Source organism: Haliaeetus albicilla, chromosome 7, assembly GCF_947461875.1.
Source record: "Haliaeetus albicilla chromosome 7, bHalAlb1.1, whole genome shotgun sequence".
Lineage (NCBI taxonomy): Eukaryota > Metazoa > Chordata > Aves > Accipitriformes > Accipitridae > Haliaeetus > Haliaeetus albicilla.
In genome coordinates this window covers 4178247-4198906 of record NC_091489.1, presented here as the reverse complement: position 1 = coordinate 4198906, position 20660 = coordinate 4178247, and the positions used below count along the sequence as shown (strand labels likewise).

The 20660-nt window shown below is 56.4% G+C and overlaps 2 protein-coding genes across 21 annotated transcripts in view; one reads left to right on the top strand and one right to left on the bottom strand.

Annotated features, from left to right (window-relative positions):
• The window catches only part of TANC2 (tetratricopeptide repeat, ankyrin repeat and coiled-coil containing 2), a 288324-nt gene extending 278743 nt beyond the window's left edge, over positions 1-9581 (top strand). For 15 of the 19 annotated variants that reach the window (XM_069786690.1, XM_069786691.1, XM_069786705.1 and 12 more), the window contains one exon: positions 1848-9581. In XM_069786690.1, the coding sequence (XP_069642791.1) occupies positions 1848-3801 (1954 nt within the window). In that variant the 3' untranslated portion in view covers positions 3802-9581. The remainder of the gene's footprint in view (positions 1-1847) is intronic. The other 4 variants (XM_069786703.1, XM_069786694.1, XM_069786704.1 and 1 more) reach the window with 1 other exon arrangement.
• Positions 9582-10461: 880 nt separating this feature from the next.
• CYB561 (cytochrome b561) lies at positions 10462-14806 on the bottom strand. 2 transcript variants are annotated; one of them, XM_069786687.1, is made up of 7 exons: positions 14731-14806; positions 13490-13666; positions 12699-12906; positions 12377-12475; positions 12194-12297; positions 11964-12121; positions 10462-11270 (listed from the first exon to the last, which is right to left on the bottom strand). In XM_069786687.1, the coding sequence occupies exons 3-7, from the start codon at positions 12898-12900 to the stop codon at positions 11072-11074; spliced, it is 762 nt and encodes a 253-aa protein (XP_069642788.1). In that variant the 5' UTR covers positions 12901-12906; positions 13490-13666; positions 14731-14806; the 3' UTR covers positions 10462-11071. The 2 variants fall into 2 exon arrangements, with proteins under 2 accessions (XP_069642788.1, XP_069642787.1); XM_069786686.1 differs by lacking the exons at positions 13490-13666; positions 14731-14806 and adding an exon at positions 13017-13210.
• Positions 14807-20660: the final 5854 nt, after the last annotated feature.

Here is a 20660-nt window from a genome sequence, read left to right as displayed (position 1 = left end):
GAGAGGTTCATCTTAGTTGAACTTTGTCTGAACATCTTACTACACTGGAAACCTTTACACCGAAGTTGGGTATTCTTTTTAAAAATACACTTTAGTTCAACCACAACTTGAGACTCGAAGCAAAATATGACTCATGGAAGCCCTGTGGCCCGTGTTATGCAAGAGGGCAGACTCATTCATCACTACGATCTCTTCCGGCCCTAAAATCTGTGAATGTCTCTGTCCTACAGCACTTTTTGCAAGGCAGAAACTGCTGACTAGCTGTGCAGTGACTGTGCAGGCAAGCGCCAGCCGGTGAGCTTTCAGGCATAGCTTGTGCTCAGAGCACTGCAACCAGCTTCTAGAGAGCTGCAGCACTGGGATCTCTCTGCATCTCAGATGGAGCCTGGAGGATTCGCTTGTTAACCTCCCTGAAGGCTAAAAGATGTGAGATTAGATTAGTTTCAAAACCGATCAATGCCATTCCTAAATGAGCAGGAGGGGCTTGCTTTTGAGTCCTGTGCTGAAGGGCTGGGTGCACTGTCATTGCGCGCATCCTGGTTTTAAACGGCAGCCAAAATGCCATGCACGGCAGTGCAGAGAACCACCAGTAGCCGGAGGTATGTCAAGTCCACCTGTGCAAACTTCGTAGCTCAGCAGACACCACCACCATTTGACCTTCCATGCTCAAGGCGATGTGTGGAACCAGGCTGCTGGCCCAGGTAATGCTGCGCTGCCTGGTCCACCGGGTCTTGACGTGGGAGGTGAAGCCATGACCTTCTGTTCTGCAGAGAAGTCCTGCTAGCTGAGCCACACTGACCTAATGCCTTTCCTTTAATGGTTTTCCTCTCCATTGTTTCCAAAACACTTGTAAGAAAGCGTAAGAACCGGGTTCCTTTCCAGATAGTATCAGCCTCCCCACATTGAAGCGTCCTTTTCTCCCCAGGTCTCTCCAGCAGAAACTTTGGCTTTTCTTCTCTATTTCCCAGCTTGTGCCCAGCAGCACCCCTGAGGTCAGCACAGTCTGGGGAACAGGAGGCTTTTCCTTCCTCCACCTGGTTTTCAATGGCTTGTGCAAAAGCTTAGGCCAGTGTTGGGAGGTGCTGGGGAGTTTTTCGGTGCGATCGTCCCCCCAGATGACAATCGTGTTCAAACAGATGGTTTTGCTCAAAAGCGAACAGTGTCCCTGTAAATGACAACCCCCTTCCCCGAACCCCCACCTCCCTTTTACTCCTCACAGGCTGGCCTTTCCCTTGCAAAGGCTTCCCCGGGGGCTCGCAGGCTCCCTAACATTGCTCGATTCCTTCATTCTGAAGAAGTTAGCCAAATCCATTGGAAAATTGGAGAGACAAGCCTTGCCTAAAGCGCTGACCCATGGGAGCCCCTGAGCTCTGGAGCCAGCCCTGACACTGTGTGGTCTTGGCATCAGGCAGAAGTTAAATTTTCACTGGCGTAAGCGGTTGCAACTCCGTCAAAGCTGCGCTTGTTTACAGTAGTGGTGAGCTTGGCTCTTAGTTATTGATGCTTTGGTTTCCCGTTTGTTAACGCAGGGGCAGAGCTCCTGGCGGTGCTGTGAGGAGTAATTAATTAGCCTGCAGAGGACAGGCGGTTTTGCTAGTCGGAGTTGTGCCATCTCAGGACTGTGTTCCCCTCTTCTCCAGAATGACTGGCAGTGTTTTCCTTCAGTTTGCATAAAATAAATCCGAGGGAGGCACATAAGGCAGAGTTTGAGAGACGCACCCAGTGGTAGCCATCACAGACATCTCCCTCAGTAACACGGACAAGCCACTTAACCCTCAGGAGCCTCCGAGAACGGCTCCGTTCCAGTCCAGAGTAATTTCAGTTCTCATTTCTGTCCCTTTGTCAAGCAGGCAGTTTTCAGCAGCCCTGGAGGACCTGAACGAGGCCATCAAGCTGTGTCCCAACAACCGTGAGATCCAGCGGCTGCTGATGCGGGTGGAAGAGGAGTGCAGGCAGGTGCAGCAGCAGCAGCAGCAGCCGCCGCCGCTCCCGGTGGAGCCTGAACCTGAAGTCCAGCATGAAGAGCTGTATTCCGTGCAAGACATCTTTGAGGAGGAGTACCTTGAGCAGGACGTAGAAAATGTTTCCATCGGCTTGCAGACAGAGTCCAGGCCAAACCAAGGGCTGCCCATCATCCAGAGCCCACCCCCGTCCCCAGCTCACAGGGACTCGGCCTATATTTCTGGCTCACCTCTTGGCTCTCATCAGGTCTTTGATTTCAGGTCCAGTAGCTCCGTGGGTTCGCCAACCAGGCAAGGGTACCAGTCCACGTCTCCTGCTCTGTCTCCGACACACCAAAACTCGCATTATAGACCCAGTCCTCCGCACACATCCCCTGCTCACCAGGGCTCCTCTTACCGCTTCAGCCCACCTCCTGTCGGAAGTCAAGGGAAGGAATATCAAAGCCCACCACCTTCTCCTCTTCGTAGAGGTCCTCAGTATCGCGCCAGCCCCCCGGCAGAAAGCATGAGCGTTTATAGGTCCCAGTCTGGTTCCCCGGTTCGTTATCCGCAAGAACCTAGCGGAGTCAGCCAGCTCCCCGGTAGACCGAAGTCTCCGTTGTCCAAGATGACGCAGAGATCTTTCCAGATGCCCCAGCTCCCCGTGGCCGTGCCGCAGCAGGGGCTGAGGCTGCAGCCAGCCAAGGCGCAGATCGTGAGGAGCAACCAGCCCAGCTCAGCCGTCCATTCGAGTACCGTAATCCCAACTGGTGCTTACAGTCAGGTTGCCCACTCGATGGCCAGCAAGTACCAGTCAGCGTCAGGGGAAATGGGGGTTAGCCAGAGCAGGTTGGTCTACCAGGGCTCCATCGGGGGCATCGTTGGTGACAGCAGACCGGTGCAGCACGTTCAGGCGAGCCTCAGCGCGGGAGCGATCTGTCAGCACGGCGGGCTGGCTAAAGAAGACCTTCCGCAGAGACCGTCCTCGGCGTACAGGGGGGGTATGAGATACAGCCAGACACCTCAGATCGGGCGAAGCCAGTCCGCTTCCTACTATCCGGTGTGTCACTCGAAGCTTGACCTGGAACGTTCTTCCCTCCCCGCCAGCCAGCTGGGCTCTCCAGATGTGTCTCATCTCATCAGAAGGCCCATCACAGTTAATCCCAGCGAAATCAAGCCTCACCCGCCGACTCCGAGGCCCCTGCTCCACTCTCAGAGCGTCGGCCTCCGCTTCTCTCCTTCCAGCAATAGCATCTCCTCCACCTCCAACCTGACTCCCAATTTCCGCCCTTCTGCTTCGATTCAACAAATGGAGATTCCTCTCAAGCCAGCTTATGACAGAGCGTGCGATGAACTTTCTCCGGTCTCTCCCACGCAGGGGGGTTACCCCAGCGAGCCAGCCCGTTCCCGGACCACACCGTTCATGGGAATCATAGATAAAACGGCTCGGACTCAGCAGTACCCCCACCTCCATCAGCAGAACCGGACCTGGGCTGTGTCGTCAGTGGACACTGTCATTAGTCCGACGTCTCCTGGCAATCTCCCCCAGCCGGAATCATTTAGCCCGCCTTCTTCAATCAGCAACATTGCCTTTTATAACAAAACCAACAATGCACAGAATGGCCATTTGCTAGAGGAAGACTATTACAGCCCCCATGGGATGCTGGCCAATGGGTCCCGGGGAGACCTCCTGGAGAGAGTCACCCAAGCCTCCTCGTACCCCGACGTCAAGGTGGCAAGGACGCTGCCTGTGGCGCAGGCCTACCAGGACAACCTGTACAGGCAGCTCTCCAGGGACTCCAGGCAAGGGCAGACATCCCCAATCAAACCAAAGAGACCATTTGTGGAGTCTAATGTGTAAAAGACGCTTGTTGGAGTAAGACCCTCATGTTTTCAGCACACACTTCCAAGCTTGATTTCCATGCATATTATGATTATTATTATTATTTTTATTTCTCTTTGGTAGCTACATGACCAAGTTTCTCCGGTACTTTGTGTGGTGGTCAGACAGCCATGCACGTGCTCCAGCCCTTTCGTTCCCCAGCTGACCGTGAAGCCAACATCAGCCGAGCCAGTATCGTTTGCCCAATTCCAGCTAAGTTCCCAACCAGGATACCTTAGTACATGGTGCGGGGTGGTCCAGAAATAGCCCCTACGCAGCAGGAGGTAACCAGCTCTTTTTCAAGAGACAATCGCGTTTGATTTAAATGGGTTTCTTTTGTCTCGATGAGCTCTTACGCAGTTCTGATAGGAATTCCTAGCGGGAGCAGAGCAGGGATCACAGGAGCCTTTCCCAAGGCTGCATCCGCAGGTCCCCGTGCCAGCAGGGTCGTTTGGCTCTTTGCCCCGAGGAGCAAATTACCCACAGCAAGCAAGGGCACGATGAGTTTCAATACCGAGTAGCTATGCAGAGTAACCATCCTGCTTCATCCGGTTTATAGCAGTTTAATCCGAATTGGATTCCTTTGTTATTTAACCGCGTCATCAGCCAGAAGGGGTGGGGATCACACGATGCTTTGCTGCTTTGCAAGCTGCCTGCCGGGTGCCCCGACACCGATTTGCTCCGGGGCATTTTACAAGCATTGAGAGATTAAAGTTGGCCCTTCGTATGCGTTTTAGTCAGCCAAGGGAATTGGCCAGAAACCTCTTGTGCGTGAACTGGGATTACAACAACTTCTTCTTCACACAGTTAGCGGATGACTGCACCTCACACGCACCACCGCGTTTTCACCGGGACGGTTTAACGTTCGGGGTTTCATTGGGTGGACTTTTTCTTACTTGCAAGGGAAAACAGAAATCTGATTTAGAAAACGGTATTCGAGGAAGAAAATTGCAATTTAAAATTTTTTTTTAGAATTCTTTTATGATGAGGATGCGTAACGTGGCACGATGGTTCCTGAGACAGGAGGGGTCCTTCAGCAACCCCAGCCCTGCAGCATCCCTTCCCTCCAGCTCACTCCCACCTGGGGAGCCGGTGCTGTAGCGAGGGCCGCGCTCCTCTAAGATCTGTTTCCAAAATCTTGGAAAGCGATTGCCGTGTTCCATACCTGTAAATGGTAGAGACCATGTTTTGCTTTTTAAGGAGCTGTAGTTAAAACAAAGATATTTATAATTTATTTATGCGATCTATTTCAGGACATTTTTTGGTTTGCGTTGTTTTTTCTATTTTTTTTTTTTAAATCAAATGCAAATCACAATAAGACAGTGTGAAAAGCAGGGGACGGTTCCAAAATCCTTTTTATAGGATTTTCAATAATTTGTCAATTATTCTCTGAAATTTGGGGGGGGCGGGGGGTGGAGGAACTTTCTTTACAGATTTGTTTATTACTGGTGGGTTTGTAATCTGCCTTTTCAGTTACTGAGGGTGAAGGGTGGGATGAACAGGGGAGAGAGTGATAACCCTGTAGCTTGTTTTAAAGCAAAATAGTGCCTGTTGCCCAATGCCGAACCTCACTCATATCAACTCTTAAGAGCGATTTCAGTGCTGAGCAGGAGGAGCGATACCTTTCGGTGTTTCCAAAGGGCTATACGAATAGATTGCAAGACTTCTTGAACCAAATCATGGGGTCCAACCTCCGCTGGTGTAAAAGAGCATATCCCCAGCGCGACATCAGTGCAGCTACATCCATTTATACCAGCTAAGGACTTGGTCTGAAACTCTTAAGCAAACCCTGGCTTCGATGGGGCTTTCTTTTTTTATTCCTGTGTGTGGATCAGCACATCTCATTGCTGTTTCGTTGCCTAATTTGCTCAGAGCAAACTGGGACATGCATACCTTGGGACGATGGAAGCTTGTGTCTCATAGACACGTTGAGAGGGTTCAGGGGGTGTTTCCTCCATGGGGTTTGGCGATTCTTGTGCTCTTTTGGGCTATTTGGTGTTTGCCCAAGCCAGTATTTGGATTGAGGTTGGTGTTTTCTTTCTCGAGGTGCAACCCAGTGCTGACTCTTTGCTTTATTACAGGACTCGGTAGACTGGGGGACCCTTCGGTAGGGTGGGCTCCCCGCGGCTGTGGGGACACTCAGCTTCATGCACTATTTCTCCCCTTGCAAAGGGGGTGTGATGATTTTTTTTTTTCTTCCTCTCTTTTTTTTGAAGCAGCGTGTTCTGCTTTATAAGGAATAACCAATTTCTTCTCCGCATACAGTGCACCTATAGTTAGGACATGCGTATCTGTGGGTCTGGAGCAGCACCAGTCGCTTTGCTCAACGCCTCCCATCCAGCTTTCTGTTCGAGTGAGTGGCTTCCTACCTTTAGTTGCTTCTTTGAAAGGAAAAAGTAACCAAATTCAGCCCCGTCCCTATTTTATACGGCCGAGCGAGATGTGCTATGGCTGTGAGCCGTTTCTCTCCGCTGAGATGCAAACGGGACGATCCGAGAGCAGCGATGCGAGAACTGCCCATGCTTTGCTTTTGCTGTTCACTGCTGTGTGCTCCCAGTACTGTCCTTCCGAAACATCCCCTCACAGCACTTCTGTGTATAACTTTTGGGTTTATGAAGACGTTTTAAGGGAAAAAGAAAACAGCTCACACTTTTAACACAAACACCAAGCTGAAAGAAGGCTTAAATACTGCAGCGTGCAGGTTTTTTCACGATACCACGTGTTACATTTTTCACAGGATTCTTGCACTAATGGTTTTCCATCTGTTCTCTCTGTAAATGGGTGCACTTTACTGTTTGAATTTGTTACTATGATAAATACTGGATATTTAAGCGTGAGTAGTGTCTTCATTAGAAAATAGCAAAACAGCTCTTGTCTCTTAGTGTATTTTTCAAAAAAAAAAGGAAAAAAGAAAAGAAACGAAGCAATGAATCATAACATTTATAGCACAAGAACTGACTCTTGTATATAAGCATCAACAGATTGAGTAATTTTTAAATACAAAATTATTTGCGGTGGTTTTAAAGCACTTCCCCAGCAATTCTCTTAGGGACAGTTGAGGCAGGATGGCTGCTGTCATCCCCGGGTGGGTGAGGAGCACACCGCTCCCTGGAAAAGCCGTTCTTTACGCAGTGCCCTGTGTCCTCAAAGTCACGATTCGGATTTGGCATGGACGAAAAGCAGAGGTTGTTCCGTATTGTGCTGTCGTGCGTGGTCCTGTTGTGAAGCGCGCTGTTGTACACGTGGCTCGGTGGAGCACGAGGCTCGGATCTCGCCTGACGTCCCTTCGCCCTGTCATCTTAGATCTCGATCTGACGAGCCCAGGCCGCGTTGCGGAAGCATGCGCAGAGTTTCAGGGTCGGTGCCGTCTTGTCCGTCCGTGCTACATATTTAATTACTCTTTGAGTAATTAAGATGTGGGACAACGCTGCCAGCCAGCACCTCCATCCCTTCCCCGGCTGCAGTGGCACCGCTGGCGAGCCCCCGTCCTGCGAGCGAGTAGGATTCGTAGGTGCACCGAGTAAAGCAGGTTCTTGATGGCGTTGAAACCTCCGGGTTTGGTTCTTGGGGCGCGTTGGGTAGGCGATGCCAAAGCCGACCCCTGTATTTAGCTGACCTTCCCACCAGCTGTCTCTCGTCTTCTGCCCGCAGCCACTCCAAGAGCTGCGTGTGCCGCCGCAAAGCCGAAATCTTCTCTCCCAGCTTGGGCTGTGGGTGTCTGCCGCATCCACGGGTGGGGATTCACCGGCTCTTGCTTTATCTCCCAGGCTGGGAGGATGCTCTGGTCCCAAGGGAGGGGACATCCGCCTGGTGGGGGCTTTGCAGCGGTCCCCTACCAGCCAGGCTGGGAATGGCATTGGAGGGCTTTGAAAATAGTCGTTAGTGCTTAGGAAAGGGAGTGTTTTACAAAGACGGATCCCTTGGGATCTGTCTCCAAAGGTGAAGGTGCCGCGCAGCCTGAGCCGCCTTCTCCGCGCCACTGCTTGGGAGAGCGCGGGCTGGCCAGCTCCCGACAAACCGAGGAGTGCATATGTCTGTCTGTCCATCTGCTGCCTGGCACCGGTGCCCGCAGGTGGGTCCGTCCGAGCACTGAACTTTTTGGTTTTTTTTCTTTAACCTGGCTGTAAAGAAAACTGCTTGGCTAGTGTGAACATTTGTGTGTGCGTATGACAAACACCTAAGCCATACTTGGATTAGGTCCGGAACCAGGGTGGCTGCTAAATTTGGAGCGATTCAGTCCCCTTGTACAAAGGTTGCTGTATATTCAGGGTTACCCAGAAGAAGTCTAGCTAAAACCGAAGTGCCAGCTCCGCCTTATCTAGAGAAAAGCAAGCCGGTGTGCCTGCTCGTCCTCCGCCTTCCTTGCAAAGGGGGGTCCGCGGTGAGCTGTCGTGAGCTCTTTGGTGGTTGTACTTTGCTTTAGTCTTGGGAATTCAAGATAACTCTTCTACCAGGATTAACGGTGTTTGACCAAGGGCTTAGGGGAAGAGCTGTTGTACCCGCTGGGACCTCTGTGGATAAATGCCTTCACCCCGTGCTGGTTGCTCTACGCAAAGTCTGGCGGGGTGCGTGTTGGACACAAAGCACAATGGTTGAAAGTTAATCTGCGTTTTTTTCAGATTTGTGTGAATAGTTGCTGGATTTTCATTCAATCAAACTCTTTTTTCTAATATAAACCACTAAGGGCTCAATTCTTTAGCAAGATGCATTCATGTCCAACTCCTGACTATACAGCTGGATCTCACCGCAACTGTTACAGACCTACCCGAGAGAAAACACAGCTAGCGCGACCGTCACCGGGAAAGCCAATGGACACCAAACCCATCCGCCGTATCCTTTCCTCCTGCTCATTTTCTAGCTGTCACGGTACTGGGGAGTCAGCAGCCAGGTCCCGTCCAACAGGATCGCATCTGATAGTCGCGAAAACAGAGGGCTGCTTTGCCAAAAGACTTTGTCCCTTCCAGGTGACGCTGTCCGAGGAAGGTGGGGCGGCGGGTTGTCTCCTCCGGCGGGTCGGGGTCGTGCTGGGTGGGTGGGAAAGCCTCACGCCCAGGGCATTGGGTCACTTCACCGTGGGTCTGCCTTGCTGTGCACTGATAAGCCAGACACTGAGAGCAGCACTGTGTGCTACGTAAAGTCCGTTTTGTTGCTACACCGATAACCCAGAGACTCGTGTGGACTCTGCCAGTACTGCCGGTGTCATCCCTGTCCAGCCTTTTCTTTCCCATAGTGTTGCATTCAGCGTTTCGTCTCCCTTCTGTCTTCACATCCGAGAGGATCTGAGTTTGGTACAAACACGTACAGTACACACACCTTGTGCTTGGTACAATTCCCTGGTTGCCATCCTCCGAGACACTTGCTGGGAAGATCTTTAAGACACTTAAATTTTCCTTTAGCTTTTCTATAATTCTGATGTAAAGGACTTTCTCTCTGTACAGTATATTATTCAATGCATGTTCTGTTCTCTCTACTGATATATTGAACACCACACAGTTGTGATATTGTGCAGTGGGAAGAGCAACCCCTGCCGACAGCGGAGGCCTTCGCCTCTCATGTATAAGGAAAGAAGAAAACATATTTTTTCCTTTGCTGTATTTGCTTGAGCAGAGTTTTCTTGTCTGTACATGTGAGCTGTGAGATAGATGTGAAAAGTTCAAAAGAATGCATTCCCCCCCCAATGTATACAGATTGTAATCTGTACAATGAAAACTGTATGTATGAAAAAATGTACTTATTTATAAATGGTTAACACTTGGAAACGGCGTCTGGCCTGGCGTTTTTCCCACGCTGCGGTGAGTGAAGGAGCGTGTTGTGGCCTGTCAGCATGGAAATAACCTGGGGATGTCAGGACGGCACAAGGGTCAGGTCTGGTTGTCGCTGTGTGGGGATGGGGACGGGGACCCGGCACCACCGGGAGCAGGAGGGGACAGAGGCAGCGCTGCTGCTGCCGTGAGGTAAGGGGCATTAATAAAATAGGGGAGGGAACCGCATCGGAGAGTTTTTTCTGGATTAAATTGTGGAAAGCACAGCTCAGTGCTGTGGTCACTGGAGCCCTGCAGCTCCCGAGAACCCGTGTGCCTGCTCGCTTCATCCCTGCCCAAACCCAGGGCTCAGTTTTGCAGCTGAACGCCCCTCGCAGCTGCGAGCATCCCTGCCTCCGGCCGCCGGACCGCACTGGATGGGCAGCGCTGGAAGGATGCGGCGCATCGAGGTTGCGGTGAGCAAAAACCCCCAGGCTTGGGCTTGTGCCTTTGCCAGGGGCTGCATTTGCTTTGCAGCGTGCCGGGAGCTTCACCTGCACGGCTGCCTGTGCCGTAACCCAGAAGGAAGAGGGGACGCTTTCAGCGGAGGAGACGAGCCCGTGTGTCAGGGATGCACCTCCTCAACAGCAGTGGGTCTCCCCCACTTCCATAGGCACGTCCAGTGTGTGGCCAGACCCTGGAGATGTCCCCGTGGGGTCTCTCACGCAGCCACTGGGTGCATGTCACGGGGCCCAGACAGGACAATCCCACCCCAAACACCCACCCTGGCCTCCCCAGCCCCTCGGGCAGCTCCTTTCCTGGCTGCCCACGGCACATGGGAGCTCAGGGGTACCCCAAAACAACGAGCTGGGGGAGCAGAGATGGGAGGAGGACGGGGTTAGCTGCAAACATTTATTGACGTCAGGAACATCCACTGAGCAGACGACACATGACACGAGAGGTGAAAACAATTCAGACGTGAAGACGCTGAACCTGCACAGATGCCCGGTTGCTCCGAGCCCCCGGGGAGCCCTCTGGGGGGGAGCAGCCCCCACCTGGAGCCGCACTTGGAGGGCAATGGGCTGCCAGCGAGTGGGAAATCTGGGTGATGGCAAACATCCCCTCTGCCCATCAGCACCGAGAACGGGCTTTGGGCTTCAGCCCCTCGCAGCGGGGAAACGTGGGCTCCCACCCCCCCTGGTCCCCAGAGCAGGGCACAGCCCAGGGACCCCCATCCTTCATCCCCCAGTGCCACTGCTGTCCCCACGGGGCTGAGGGCTGGCTCGGGGGGGGGGTTACTGGGGGCTACGCGGGGCAGAGCTGGGGAAGATTTAAGGCCAAGCGAGGCTGAACCCAACGGGCAGCGTCACACCAACAAGCGTGTCCTTCCCCCGCTGTCCTCGTCACCCTGAGCCGGGCAGAGCCCCAAGACGCTGGGGACGGGGTACGCAGGAACGTCCCACGGACACCACAAGGAGCTCGTGCCGGGGACCGGGGAGCTGGGGACGTCACTGGCTGCCACCACCGGGGCTCTCGCCCTCCGTCAGGGTCTTGAAGTCCATGGAGAGGGCCAGCTCCTCGGCCAGCGGCGGGCGCTTCCAGTCGTCCCGCGTCAACACGTAGCCCACCACCAGCCCGAAGGCCACCAGCAGCACTCCCAGGGTGTTGGCCAGGACACCTTCGGGCACAAACTGGCTGTAGGAGTCCCTGCGGGGGCAGAGGGAGATGCTCAAGCCTCGGGGTGTGGGTGGCCTGTCCCTACCCTGGCTGGGACCCCCTCCTCATCCTCATCTCCTGGGCACACGCCCTGGGAAAGGTCCCATTCCCCCAAATCAGAGCAAGAGGGGAGTACGCAGGTGCTGCTTGCTTTGGGGAGGGATGCTCTTGGTGACAGCAGAGAAAACTGGGGCCGCGGTCCTGTAGCAGGGCTATAGGCAGCCCAGCACCTCCCCTGCCAGATGTGCTCCCCCAGCCAGAGGGACGTGGCTCCTGGGGTACCCCATAACCGTGTCCCTATGGGGCTGGGGTTTGGGGGGGGGGACCCCAATGTGCTGCTGGGACCATCGCTGTGTCCTCCAGCTGTGAGGACAGAGGCCTCGGGGACGTGAGCGTCGCAGGAGGTTTCTGAAAACGCCTGGCTGCAGAGAGGCGAGGGTGGGTATTTTACCCCCATCCTCAAAGAAAGCTGTCGCAGGATCCAGCCCTTGTTAAACATCATCTGGGAAGTGACTCAGCAGGAGCAGAACTAAAGGCTTTGGGGGAAGGAGGGGAGATTTAATAACCGCAGAGCCACAGCCTGAGCAGGGGCCAGACTCTGCCCCACGGGGCTGAAGCAGCCCTTCGCTGGGGGTCAGGGAGGTCTGGGGGGGCTACCACCACCCCCCCAGCTCCATCACCCACCTGATGTTGAAGAGAAGCATCTCAGTAATGCCCAGCAAGCAGGCGGCGATGGAGAGGGCAAAGAGGGCGATGCCGAAGAAGACGTGCTGGGGTTTGTACCGGCTCCGAAGCGAGAAGGAGGCACCGGGGAGCAGGAAGAAACCGAAACCCAGGAGCCACTGTGGGGGTGTGGGGATGTTACGGGGGGGCTGCAGGGTCCCTTCCCCCCCCAGGGGCTCCCCAGCCCTCACCTGCAGAAGGTAGAGCACGAAAGCGGCCATCCCGCACCAGCTGTGCAAGCTGTACATGTCGGGGATGCCCTTGGTCCGGTGGGACTCGAAGACGGCGACGATGCCTGCGGAGAGGAGCCCGTTACCGCCGGGGCCGGATCCAGCCCCATCCGTCCGTCCATCCCGGCCGCCCCCGGCGCTCACCGACGAGGGCGACGACCAGCGCCAGGCCGTGGAGCAGCGCGTGCAGCGCCTTGGTGGAGCGCTTGGCTTCGTGCCTGAAGACCCGGTAAACCAGGAGAGCTGCCGGAGAGAAGGCAGATGAGCATCCTTTGGGGGGGAGGTCTCCCACCTCCCCAGCACCCCGCATCTCCCCAGGGTGCTGCACGCAGGCGGGGGGGTCCCGGAGCATCTTCCCGGTCTCATTCGTCACCGTTTTGTCCCCGTCATTCCCTGCCCAGCTGCAGCTCCGGGGGCTTTGAAGGCCGCAGCTGGGACAAAGCGTTCGTCCCGCCATCCTGCTCACCGTCACCTTGGAGGAAAACCATGCCCAGCACCATGCAGAGGGGGTGGACGTTGAACTGGAGGAGGCCGTGCCAAGCCACGCCGCCCCGGTAGCGACCCAGCCAGGCTCCGGTGGTGGCCAGCAGCGTCAGGCCCAGCAGTTGCGACACGACCACGTACGCCGAAAGCCCGGCGGGGCTGGCGGGCGGCGGAGCGCCGTCCATGCTGGCCTGAGGGGACAGAGAGGAGAAGGCAACGAAGCCACGGGTGGTCTCGCGTGGGAGCCGGGGGGTCCCGGCCGGCCCCGGTGCCCCGTCGGGCACCGCCGCTCCGCCCTCACCTGCCACGCAGCCGGAGGGAGCCGGACTCTTCCTGGTGCTGCCGGGGCCGCTGCGTCACCGGCACCCGGAGGTGGCTCCCAGCCACCGCGGCACGCCTGGCCCCGCGCTCCCGGCCCCGCCGTCCCGCTCCTGCCCCAGCCCTCCAGCCCTGCCATCCTTCCATCCTCGTCCTTCCATCCCTGGCGCTCCATCCGCATCCCTCCCACTCCATCCCCGTCCCAACCCTCGCCCCCTCTCCAGCTCACCCACCCCCACGACAAACCCCCCAAATCCTGCTAGAGGAAGGCAGTAGAGGGATGAACGAGGCTGCCTGGGACCCCCCCCCACGACAAAAGCGATGGCCCTTGGGCACATGGGGCTGAGCAAACCCCCCGTGCTGGGGGCAAGGCAGGGGGGGAATGGACACACGGTGGTACCCGACCACGCTGCAGCCATCCCGGAGAGCTGTCCCATGGCCCCCCCCGCCACCCACCTGCACCCACGTCGCGCTTCGTGCTGGGTTATCCCCCGATGCTCCCCGCTGGCCTGGGAATCGGAGCCGCCTCCACCGGCACAGCCACTTCTCCTGCTTCTCCGTCAGCCAGGACCACCAAGTCCCAGTTCCAGGGGCCAACGTCCCACCTCTGCCCCGGCCCCGCTGCAGCTGCCTCTGGGAAGAAGCGCCCAGCCGGCTGCGACAGACGGACCCAAGGTACTGCTAGGACTGGGGGGGCATTGGGGGGGGGGGTGGGTGCATTAAGACCACGCACACACTTTATTCCCAGCCACCTTTATTGGATCAGCCGGATAAGTGGGTTAAGGGAATTGGTTTATCCCATTAGGTTGCACTGCAAAGGCCGCCTGCCCGCATCCAGCCTCACCGCCCGGGGCCATGGGATGCTCTGCGGGATGGGCACGGGGACCAGACTGGGGGGGGGGGGGGGGGAAGCGAGAGGCACCATCTCCTCCCTGCATCACAACAGCCTCCCTCAAACCCTCGCCACTGCCGCGGGGCTGCTGGCTCCAATGGGGGTACCAAATGGGTGCCCCTGCGGTCCCATCCTGCCCCGTGCATCCTCCTGCCAGATGCAAACACCTGGCCCCACTGGCATTCGCACAGGGGGCCAACCTGGTCCCCAACCGTGCTGAGGATGGAGGGACAGGGAGCGACCCCCCCCCCCCCAACCATGGTGGCGGGGGCTCTGCGAGTTGCCCGTTAGCCCTAAAACTGTCCTAAAAACTGTCCCGTCCGCTGGTCCCAGCCTGGGAGAATGGGAGATGGCCAGGCCCCTTTGCAAAGCCATCCCATGGTGGGGACCTGCCTGTCCCCCCCCCAACCGCATCTCTGCCCCCCCCAAGCACAGCCCCAGATCCCCAGTCCCCCCCTCCCATGGCAAAACCAGCGCTCCCCACTTTTGGAAGGGGGGGGTTCTCCAGTTAAACCCTCCCCATGTGCCCTGGGGAGGGGGGGGGAGATGGTGTGTGCACCTTGCATACCCTGGCAGCCCCTCCCTACAGCTTCTGGCTGAGAAACCCCCCCCCCAAAATCTGTGGGGAGGCTTGGGGGGGGGTGTCTTTGCTCTTGATGGGGGCTATAGGCTCTTGCAGGGGAGGGGGCTCACTCCAGCTCAGAGCTGGAGGGGGCTGAGTGATGTATTTGGGGGTGGGGGACAGGTTGGAGGTGGCCACCCAGGCAGCCCACCCTGTGCCCCCCCCCCAAAAAAAAAACCCTACCTGTTGGTGCCGGGTATTGCCGCCTGCACCAGGCCCAGCGGTGACAGTGTCTGAGCAGGGACAGGGCCACCGCGTTGGCAAGGCAACAGAGTGATGGCAAAGCGGGGGTGGGGGGGGGCTGCAAAATTGAGGTGTGGGGGGGAAATCACCATGGGGGGGGGGTCTGTGTATTGTGGGGATGGTCCCTGAGGGGGTGTCACTGGCAGCGTGTGTGACACCCCCCCCCCAAATTGTGCCAGGCTCTGCCCACACCTACCTAAGCCCCCCCACCCTGTGACACGCCAACCCCAAACCAGGCCAGGACCCCCCCCCCCAACCTTGCTGGCTCAGCCCCCGGGGGGGCCTTGTCCCCTGGACAGGGCACAGCGGCTTTGTCACCATTTCATGGGTTTGGGGACAGCGCTAAAGAGGGTCTTGCATGGCTCTGGCTTAATGGGGGGGGGGGGGTCCCACTAACCCCCTGCACCCATCAGCGGTACTGGGGTGATGTGCTGGGAGCCAGCACCCCTTGGCTGGGCTTTTGGCTTGGGGGATGGCAGCTGGGTGACATGTCCCTGGGCCCCCCCCCCCACACCTCCACTTGTCCATGTCCCCCCACCACCACCCCCGCGAACCCCTCCAGCACCATCGGCCGCATCCTGCACTTCCCCCATGGGATGGCCCTGAGGGAGAAAAACCCGGAGGAGGGAGATGATGGGGGGAGATGATGGGGGGAGATGATGGGGGGGTCCCCCCCCGCCCTGCTCCTCCTGGCCGGGCTGTGGGCATCATCCCCCGGGGGATGCAGCGCTGGGCACCAGGGTGAGAAGCACCCCCGGATCGCCCCCCCCCCCCATGCCTGGGTGTCTGTCGGTGTCTGTCTGGGTGTCTGTCTGGGTGTTTGTGTCACACGATGCCACTAGGTGTCACCAGGAGCCCGCGGTGCGCAGCGCGCTGGGGAGGGACCTGGAGCATCCTCAGCCCGGGATCACCCGTGGGATGCAGAGTGACCAGGTAGGGACCGGGTGGGGATCGGCAGCATCCTTAAGCCTGGATTCCCCAAAGGGATCCGGAGCAATGCCCAGAGCCAGATCACCCACGGGAGCCAGCGCACCCTCACACCTGGAGCGGCTGGGGGGGGGGATCTGGAGCACCCTCAGCCTTGGACCACCCATGGGAGCCCGTGGACCCTGGGATCTGGAGTGGCTGATGGAATCCGGCTCTTCCCTGGTGCAGAAGATCAAGTGTAACCACCTCCACCAGGGCACAGGGTTGTCCCCCCCCCAGCCCTTCCCCTTGGGCCTGCAGGGCTGCTCTCACCTGCCCCTCCTCAGCACCCCAAAGACCCCACTGAGGTTCCCCCCAACATCCCCATCACCTCTCCTCCCCCCCGTCGGGGACATGTGCCGTGGGGCACAAACCCCAAAAGCTGGACAACCCCCCCCCCACGGCGTGATTCAGCAGAGCTGAAATCCCGGTGCATTCCCAGGACCTGATGGAGACCTCTCACACCAAGAGCAAAGTCCAAATCCCGCTGCAGCCCAGGGCAGAGTCCCAGGGCCACCACCCCGAGCCTTCGTCCACGGGGAACAACCCTGCCGCAGCGGGAGGCCGCGTACGGCGCTGCCGTAGGAGCCGCTGCCGCCTCCCAGCCTGCGGTCCAGCTTTATCGCTGTGGCGATTCTTGGGAAATGGTTTACCAGAATTAATCAGCTAAGTCATAAAAGTCACCATAAACTGCAAACCTTGAGCCACGGAGGCTGTGGCCCCGCTGGAAAGGGCCGGCCGGGTGTCTGGGCAGAGTGGAAGGAGGATTTCCTCCACCGTGGTCCAGCTGAGACCCTTGGAAAAGCCTCCAAGGGGATGAGATTTGGGGGTTCATCTTTTACGATACTTGGCAAGACAAAAAGCTTCACCCTGTGCTGAGAACAGCACTGCTGTAATACAATACAAAACAGCTTTATAGATGTTTGCAGCCACATCCAGCTGAACTATCTCGACTTTCAGCAGCCAAAAAGACGTAGGAGCTCTCAGGCCTACATGATTAAATGGGACGTGGTTGCTTGTCCCATCCACGCAGCAGGGACAAACCCAAGGGTGGCACATGGCAGCGTTTGCTGAGGGGTCCCTGTCCCCCACGGCCACGTGCAAGGGGACTCAGTGGCAGCTGGTCTGGGGACAAACGAGCCCCTTCAACACTAGCCAGCACCCTCCTCTTACTGGGGAACAGTGGGCCATTTGTAACTAGCTCTTTAATTACATTGCTGGGGGCATAATGGCTTTATTAAATCTCCCTGAGCTTTCCCTGAGCTGGCAATAATGAAATCCTCCCTGCACTGCTGGCACGGTGACGTGCTGGTCAGGTAGCGGAGCCAGTGCTGGCACGGACCCGCGGGGTTTGGGGATGTTTGGGGATGTTTGGGGATGCTCAGGGATGCTCAGGGCTGCCACAGCTTCCTGCAGATCAGTGAGTTGAAGCGGCTCAGTGGATGCTGCACCGGCTCCCCAGCTATCGGCCAAGCCCGGCACCCACTCCGGATTTTCCCTGGGCTGCCAAGCATCCGCGGAGCGATAGGAACATCATCAACTGATAATTCACGGTAAAACCAGCAGTTTCTGCCCTTTCCTGGCTGCTCACCCCCACACTGGTGTGGGCGGCTTCCCCTCCCTCTGCCAGAGATTATCAAATTACCATTTTGCTGATCTAACCTCTTTTGGGTTGGGTTTTTTTTTTTTCCTTCCTAAATCAAGTTTTTATTGCTAAGAAATGCTAATTTGCAAGATGCCTCCCCGGAGGATTGCGATTCAAGAGCCCAGCTGCCTCGGAGGAACTGAGCTGCTGCCTGAAACAACCCCAGCTGCTGCAGTTCGCTGTGAAACCCCAAACCTGGGGCAAAATTAACAGTTTTTCACTAACTATAAGAGGGAAAGAAAAAAAAAAGGTCATGTTGGAAGGCTCTGTGGCTGCCAAGGGAGTGGCTGTGGGGTAGCTCAGGATTAAGTACAAATTGTCCTGCTGGGTCCCATCGGGGGGTTGGTCCCCAATTCCTTGGGATCCTGTGAAGGCTGAAAAATGGGTGATTCCCAGCTGGGACAAAGCCCTCCTGGAAACCCGGATCTCCTCCTGGCAGCAATTAAGCTGACCTGTCCTCCTCCTCCCTGGGAACACAACTTTGCTGAGCCGGGCAGGCGATACGATCAGTGCAGCCAGTGCAAACACTTAATCTCTTTCAGAAGAGGCTGAAGGCGTGTTTATGGCGATTTTTTAATAGCAGCTTGGATAAACAGCCGCGATAACCCACACCGGGCTCACAGCAGATGATTAATGCTCCCGGAGCAGTCACGCTCACTCGCCTCAGGCTGGGATTGTTTTCGGTTATTAAAGAAGGGGAAGAAAATAAAAAGGGAAATAATGGACTTTGCCATGTTTTATTGGGCTGATGGGTGTGGAGGGAACACGTTGGCCTCTTCGCTCACCCCGTATCGGTGCCCAGCTCTGGCTGGCTGGTGAGGAAGGGGGGGACAGAGGGATGAAGGCTGAGAGATGAAGGAGGAGGGATGAAGGAGGAGGGATGAAGGAGGAGGGATGCTTTCTGGCCAGGCTTTTACTTCTTGCCCTGTGATGCTCCTGGCCACGTGCCTGGCACTGGGCACATCTCCTGGGGGCTCCCCAGGGGCTGACTATCAGGCTCTTGCATTTATTTATGCCCCTCCCAAAGCGTGCACATCATTTAGGGGCCCGGAGCCAACGGCTGCCTTCAGCACGCTGCATTTTCAGGGCCTTGCAATATCATAGCGCACCCTCGGGCTGCTGGTGCTGGTCCCAACCCGGGGGATGGAGCCTGAATTGATCCTACACTGGAAACCACATCTCCATCCCCTTTCCATCCAGCTCCAGCCCTACCGAGCCACCCAGCGCTGAAGCTGGGGGGAAACACACAGTCCCATGCACCCAGCCCGGCTCACGTGTGTCCCCCACGTCCGCACGAGGACCAACCTCCCCCGGGCCATAAACCCTTGTCCTAGGGCAGGCACATGCTGGGTAGCTTTTTTTTGTGGGGCAGGGTGGAAACCGTGCCGATAAGGAGCATTTCTGCTGCCTTCAGCCTCCGGCAAGAGCTGAGTGTGCACTTGCGGTAATAAAGCAGCAATCACTGCTCCGGGGCTGGGGCTGAGCTCCCTGCGGTCCATTGCACCCCATCCCCATGCTCAGGGAACGCGCCAGGCTTTAAATACATCTTTTATCCAGGGAAAAGCTGGAAACAGCCCTGTGATGTTGCCAAAAACCCTCAGCAGAGATATTTCACGGTCAGACAACAGGACCCGGGAGCGAGGACTCCTGGCTCCCTCTTGCCCATCCCAGTCCCCAAGCCCAGGTGACATGAGGGGGCTGCACTGGCCACAGCACTTACTCTAATGGTTCATAATTATTTTAGCAATCACAGGGCTGAAATAAATGGCAAAAAACAGTTCCTTGGGGTATTTCTTTTTTTTTTTTTTAAGGATCAGAAAAAAGCTGTTTGTTTAGATGAAAAATTTTGGACCGGAGAGATGGTTTTTCTCTTCTCCCTCACGGCAGCGTCACTGCATCTAGGAAAGCAGCTTAGCGAATTATACACTATGATAATAGATTGAATTCGTCAGTAAATAAAGCAGGAGCCTTTAAACTCTGGGTCCGGAGAGGGAGGAAAAAAAATTCTCCACACAGTGATGTGTACCAACCGGTGCAGCAGCCGTTGTGCCCACAAAACCACAGTCATCAGGAAAAGTAACACACAAGCCTGCACACCTGATAAAAAAAAGCTCTTTTTGAGCTTTAAATCAAGAGGGAATCCTTTCTCTCCCCTCCAGAAGCTCCTTGGTTGCTCAAACAGATAGATGGAACAGACAGGATTTTTGAAGCACCCTTGAATGCTTTGAGAAATGGGGTGGGGAAGCCAAAAATGTTATTTATATTAAAAGAAGGGGAAAATGGGCTTGAGCATCCCCAGCCAGAGGCCATAGGGCTGGGATATAGGCCAAAAAATTACCAAATCTTCCCAGCCAGCACCAGGGCCATCCGTAAATATCCGCTCCTTCACACAACCACCCCTGCTCGCCCTCTCCCATCACACTGCTATCACGGCTGATACTTTAGAGCTCCCCTAAGCAATATTTGCTGTCAAACTCCTTATTTCCTTATTTTGGGGACTCTGGGGGGCTGCACCAGTGGGTGCCCCAGCTGCAGACAGGGAGAATTTTTTTTGCAGGTCTGGCAAGCCAAGGAGCTTATCCAAAATGCTGAGGGCAAGTCATGCTCCTTCGCAAGTGAGGTACCGCCACGGTCGCGCCCCCCCAACGCGCTGCAGGGACGGTCTGGCCATTGCACACGTGTCCGCGCACACGCGCTCCGGGGAGGGGGAGGACAACGTCTCCATGCAGCTAGTGATGGCGATGCAAACCGATGGGGAAGCATCCTCCCGGCCCAGGGCAGCCGCCGGGGACACCACATCTCGCCCAGCGTCCCCCGAGCCCCCGTCCCTGAGAGCGGTTCAGCATCCGTTTCCGTGGCAACGCATTTTTTCCACATCCTTCGATACCTCCCGTCCCTCTGGTCTGTGGCGCTGGCAAGCCCTGGGTACCCGGCATGTTGGGAGCAGGTGGGTGTCCATCACCCGCTCCGGCACCCCTGAGAGGGGTGGGACAGTGGTGACTGGTCCCCCTGCTCTGCAGGGTGTCCCACGGGTGTCTCTGAGCACATCCCCTAGGGCACAGCATGGATTTGGGGCAGCACAGAGGCGCCAACGGACATCTTCAACCTTGCAGGCATCTCGCCTGCCTTCCTGGGCCAACAGCCACTTCATTTGCCAGCACCCTCTCTCATGTAGGATGTTTTTTTCTACCTAATCCCAGCTGGAGCTTTATAGGATGGGATGCCACAGAGCCACGGGCATCCTTGGAGATGCAGCCAT

What these genes read in the sequence shown, in the direction of transcription:
- CYB561 (XM_069786686.1), bottom strand. Translation starts at nt 13,208, where the DNA reads ATGGAGCGCCAGGGATGGAAGGACGAGGATGGAAGGATGGCAGGGCTG. An exon ending in GGTTTTCCTCCAAGGTGACG is followed by an intron (nt 12,476 to 12,698) that starts GTGAGCAGGATG and finishes TCTCTCCGGCAG; the next exon opens with CTCTCCTGGTTTACCGGGTC. An exon ending in TCGTGCTCTACCTTCTGCAG is followed by an intron (nt 12,122 to 12,193) that starts GTGAGGGCTGGG and finishes ACACCCCCACAG; the next exon opens with TGGCTCCTGGGTTTCGGTTT.